Source organism: Pyxicephalus adspersus, chromosome 1 (assembly GCF_032062135.1).
Source record: "Pyxicephalus adspersus chromosome 1, UCB_Pads_2.0, whole genome shotgun sequence".
Lineage (NCBI taxonomy): Eukaryota > Metazoa > Chordata > Amphibia > Anura > Pyxicephalidae > Pyxicephalus > Pyxicephalus adspersus.
In genome coordinates this window covers 87,358,947-87,364,659 of record NC_092858.1, presented here as the reverse complement: position 1 = coordinate 87,364,659, position 5,713 = coordinate 87,358,947, and the positions used below count along the sequence as shown (strand labels likewise).

General features: G+C 37.6%; 1 protein-coding gene across 1 annotated transcript in view; it reads right to left on the bottom strand.

Annotated features, from left to right (window-relative positions):
- Positions 1-234: 234 nt before the first annotated feature.
- TBX2 (T-box transcription factor 2) overlaps positions 235-5,713 on the bottom strand; it is a 12,163-nt gene continuing 6,684 nt past the window's right edge. Inside the window, exons 4-7 of the mRNA XM_072417142.1 lie at positions 4,648-4,724; positions 4,350-4,519; positions 2,525-3,123; positions 235-1,746 (exon numbers count right to left, since the gene is read on the bottom strand). Of these exons, the coding sequence (XP_072273243.1) occupies positions 1,306-1,746; positions 2,525-3,123; positions 4,350-4,519; positions 4,648-4,724 (1,287 nt within the window). The 3' untranslated portion in view covers positions 235-1,305. The remainder of the gene's footprint in view (positions 1,747-2,524; positions 3,124-4,349; positions 4,520-4,647; positions 4,725-5,713) is intronic.

The window sequence follows — 5,713 nt, the reverse complement described above, 5'->3', positions numbered from 1 at the left end:
TAGAATAAAAAAGTACAGCTGCTAAAGTTAAAGATTCTAGAAAAAATGATAGACTGGACAAATGAACTTTAATTATACAATGAAAAGAGCTTGAAACAGGTTTTTTTATTTCAACATTTTTTATTGAAAGATGTGAGAATTAAAAAAAAAAAAAAAGAAAAAAAAAACGAACAGCTAGATACCCGAGTAACCAGCACATTTCAAATCATGTATTAAAAAAAATATAGCGCAGTTTGTGATCATTAACTTTTTTTTATTATTATTGAACTGGAGTGAGAACAAAAACCTGAGGTTTATTCCTGCATTTTATAAGCCCCACTCTGTAGAATACCACATCAATGATTTAGTATTAAGCTAAATCAGCACAGACTTGAATGCGAAAGATGGCACATGATTGTCCTAAAACAGCAGAGGGGTGGGGGGGAAATTAATAAAACACAGTTAAAAAAAACCATATATCTGCTTCAATCACAAAGAGCTAGATAGGTTTTCATTTACAATATATATCATGTAAATTGGGGAAAAATTAAATGCAATGAATTAATTCTCTAAATATTATGTACACACCATGTACAACTCTGAATAAATTAATACCAATTTGCATATCTTGGGATCGTATAGCTTATTTACAGAAATTACTATTAATTTTTTATAAATATTTCTGGTACTCAGGTAGACACCTAATATTGTACCAGACTGATGATTTGGTGAAAGATTTATTCTACCTGTCAGTTCAGCTGTAGGTAGCATGTTCATTTATTTTAGGTTTTTTATTATTTAGTGTTTTTTGTTGTATATGATTACAATTTTTTTACTTCAGTCATCTCCACAATCAAAGTAGACATACTTCACATATGACTACTGTTTCCAATAGTCGTTTTTTAGACAAATACCTCCCAGCCCCCCTCCCTCTTTCATGAAGAAATCTAAGGAATTCCTTGCTCCCCCCTTGTCCATTATCAATTTCAGCAAGTCTCTGCATTCTTGGGTTATTCCAAGTATTGTGTACAAAAGGGAGCTTCTCCACAATAGATCTATTCTTAATAAGAGTTCTTGATGTCCCATAGGTGCACGATTGTATCCTTTGTATTGCGTGGATAGATAGATATATATTTATATATTTATACATACTGTATATGAATTCTTCTTAAACCTTCAGAATTGGTGGGCTTTCAGTGTGTTATATAAGTACTTATTGTTTTTGATCGCTGACCTTTTATTTTTTTAATAAATAGTTATAATGTGCTGTACAAAATCCCAGTGCTTTTCAGCCCTTGTGGCTCAGGTGAATAAAAGGGGTGCCAGTCATTTTGGGGTCTCCCGACCTGGAGAGACCTCTCTATGGCTCTCCAGCCCACTGACCAGTCTCTGAATGTTCTGAAGCTCGTTTATGGAATCCTTTATGGAGGTCTTTGGGGACAGCGAGCTTGAGTGGGTTCTCTTGTGGACTGGAGTGTCTGGGATGGGGCTGGGCTCCCGGCTGCTGCCAGGCTTGGAGCCCTCGGATCCTGGGTTCAGGCTTGATGGCAATCCAGTGGTTAGAAGGTTAGTGCTGGGGGGAATGCCCACGGGGATCTGGTAGGGGCTGAAGCGTAGGCGAGGCCGGGTACTGTTGAGAAAAGGGTTCCTTGGCATAGTGGTACTGGCAGCACTGGTGGCTGGCATTGCCGACGCTGCTGCTGCTGCAGCCGCCATGTACGTGTATGGGTATGGGAAGAGCCCTCCAAAAGTGGGCATCGGGATTCCCTGCAAGAGACAAGACAGCTTTTAATACACACTTTCTTATTTTAGATAGCAATGGGTTAATGTTCACTGAGTGCAAATCTACATCAGAATGCTTCCAGTGACAGGAAGTCAGATCGTCTATTTCAGGATGCCTTGGCAGAAAAAGACTATGCCACTCTGAAATACAGCGCATGCATCATACACATCGAGGCATACGCATGTCAAATGACTGCAGGGAAACTGAAGAACCACCATTCTATACCTTAACATTATATTTGCTGTTATTATTCACAGGTCACCCCAACATAAATATTCTATTATTTCAAATGAAGGAAAGGCACAGTTTGGGTGAAGTGCAGAATTTTAGTTTAAATCAGACAAATCAGTGCAATACAAATAATAAGCGGACCTAGGTATCTCCTAGTAGACAATGATAGCACCAATTATCTGCTGAATCAATAGCCAGATTAGACTTGAGAAACAGAAATAACTTCAGATGCACTTCTTAGCTTCATATCAGGTTCCCTCAACTAAAAAAATTGTTCCATCAACTGTACTATATATGCTTCATACAGAGTAAAGGGTTAAAATAGGGGGCAGAAAATTAGATTTCTTTTCTTGTCACAAGAAAGGTAAAATTGGGAGCTAAATTTTCCTTCCATTCTTTTAAAAAACATACTAGATAAAAATAAATAAATGTGGTTAAATTGATCAGTTCAACCCAATTTGATCCACTCAATGTATGTTTGCCCCATTCTAACCCCCATCCCCAAATAATTCAAAAAGCGTTGGAGCTTACCTGAGAGGCCAGCATGTGCTGGGATAGGTGAAAGGGGAAAGGTGTGGCTGCCCCAGCTGCTCCTTGCACTGAAGAGAGGCCACCATTCTCCAGGGCACCTGCTCCTGTCATAGAGGCCAACAAATGTCCCATACCCATGGCAGAGAAAGCCCCAGGTGCCATGGTAAATTGTCCTGGGTGGATGAACAAGGGCTGTCCAGCATTCAAGGGGTTAAAGAACTGCTGCCCATGGAGGCCAGACAAAGCTAAACTCTGTAGATGACTTGCACTCAAGTGTGGTGGGCTGTCAGTCTGTACCATGAGTGGGGCAAAGGTCTCTTTACTCAAACCTCCACATTCTTGGTCAGTTTTGGAGTCCTCTTTCCTCCTGGTCTCCAGTTTCTCCTTCTCCAAACTCCTGACACTGAAAATGCTGTCACTGTCCTTGCGCCCTTCAGGTGACTCTGTCTTCTTGTCAGGTGTGGCTTTTTCCTTGCCCCTGTCCTCAAGTCTGGGGCTGTTAGGGGTAGATGGAGGTCCTCCTGGACTGCTGTGCCCTCTGCCAGTCCTCACTTCACGTCGTTCTAATTCCTGATCGCTGTCTGCACTGTATTTCTCATCTACAAAAGGAAAGTCAAAAGGTCAGAATCTAAATACTGAATACAATATCCATAAAAGCATAGTGGAATTGTCCACCTCCCATTCAGAGATAGGTAAAGCCATTGTCATATGACAATGAACATTATGGAAAAACTTAAACCCTTGCACAGTAAAACTTTGTCTGACAGTGATGTGACATTGTAAGAGAAATACCTCATCAAATCTAAAGGTAATAAATCGAATATGGAAAAATGAAAACTGTAGGTAAAGGAAGTATTTTACTAGGTATATATAATCAAGCTAAAGGTATCTTGTATTCCCTGTAAACTTTAAGCATATCAAGTTCAGGAGCAAGGTTGGTAAAGATTTATTTATTTTTCTAAAAGTCAAATGTAATAGTAAAATCTAGATTATTTAGTATTAACCAATATTTAGTTATTGCTCCCATAACATTTTACCCTTACTTGTGTCTCACCTGCTCAGGCTAGGAAATAGTCATTTTTTATTTATTAGCTGAAAAGTTTTGTGATCAAGATTGAATCTAACAAACACTAATAATTTATTTATACATTGTATCATTACTTGAGGCATACACTCACGTACTTATTAAATATTATTATTTTTTAACCTGCATGATAAATAAAGTATAATATACTTAAACACTGTTGACAATCAGGTTTCAGCAACATTTTCACTAAAGATTGGTCTATTTTATATTTCTCTAGTTACATGAGATTAGAAAGATACAAAGTTAACTCATTATGTATCGATTTTAAAACAGTAACCAGTCCTAAATTCACCAATAACTCAAATCATTTTATTTTTTATTAATAAAAATACTTTATTTGGGTTTGATGAGACACAGGAGAGGGATATATAGGTGTACCATGCAGTGACCCTAGTCCTTGGCAAGTTTCCTGTAACACAGAGCTGGTGACATAGCTCCAGCCAGATCTAACCGGAATCACTGGCTTCTTTGCTAATATGGATGTAGCAGAATCATTTATCCATGTCTGGCATTATACTAACATAATGTATGCAATGTTAATGTTTAAATCATAACACATTTCCACTGTGTATTGAGGTGATGCCAGCATTCCTACATTACTGGGGCCTGCTCTGCACTCAATAAACAATAATAGAAACAACTGCAGACCTAAGTGCCTGAATATTAATATCAGCATTATTAATTGAATTGACTATAATGTAATAATGAAAACATAGTACTATTGAACAAGAAAGTTACCTCTATTACTGCGGCTGAGTCGCAAAGGACTGGGCTCAGTACCCAGAGGAGAGTGCAAAGTGTCCCTGCCTGGGGTAGGATCGCAAGAAGAGGCGTCTGAATCTGCCCCATCTCTGTCTTGTTTGCACTGTTCTTCATACATCCTCAGGGATGGGAGAGTTAACTGTTTCCTAAATAGAGGAACAAAGCAGGGGACAAGGTATTAGCCACCTATGTATTGATGGTCCCAAATCATACATATATCAATATTAATGTAAAGTAAAATAAACTTATTTGTAGTCGCACAAAACATACTAACCTTTTCTCTCGTCTTCCATTACCCGTATCTCGAAATCCTTTAGCAAAAGGATTGTTATCGATTTTTAATTGTGTGATCTGTGGCAACAAATAAAATAAATAAGACATTGAATAAACATAGAAAAGCTAACAAGCAATGCAAGCATGCAGCTATGAACACATTTTTAATAAGCATTGAAAGGGTTATTTGTGGGCAGCCCTCCATCTGCTGTGTAATAGTATCTGCAGGATTTTGTTTAATGCAGAAGGAAAAGATGTGCTGTAACTCACAGCAACCCAAATATCAGCTGTCAGTAATGCAATGTCTACATGTTTATAGCTGCAGGTTTATTATTTTGCAAAGTTACAGTGCCTGAAGGGGTTAATATACATTTTGCATTCCAAACATTTTTGTGTAAATAAAAGTGTTCTAGCCTCTAATCCGCACACAGTTCAGCAAGTGAGCAGGGCCATGCCCTACCTAGTGTAGGTTTCCTTTCAAACAGTTTAAAACACACAGCCTCCCTGGTTTAACACACCGCATGCTTTATTAAAAATGATGCTGAGGTTTGGCTTGAATTATTAATAGAGTTTTAATGATAGCAAGTTATTTTTCAGAGCCCCCTGGAGGAAAGATGGCGACTACACATTGCAGCCCTGGTTAAAAGCTATTCTTATCTCTCACATAAGACTGACTTATGGTGCAGGCGACATTAGGGCAATAAATTATTCATACTTTTGAAATATGTCCCCCTCAGATGCCATCTTTAAAAATGCATGTCTGATCTCCTTTATGGTATATTTGCTCAAACAAATTGATTTTCTTTTTTTTACTAATAATCTGTGCAGGCCTTGTGTACAATGAAAAGGAGAGTCGAATAAAATGTAATATTTGCTCTGGCTTCTGAAGAACAGAAAAGTAATATTGAAATCAGAACAATAGATTGACTATTGTTCTGACAACAATAGTTTGACAAGTAGAATTGTAGTTTCCAGATAATATTTTAAACCGGTGCTGGCAGCTAGTTATGGGTTTTGATCAAAATATTATATATATATATATATATATATATATATATATATATATA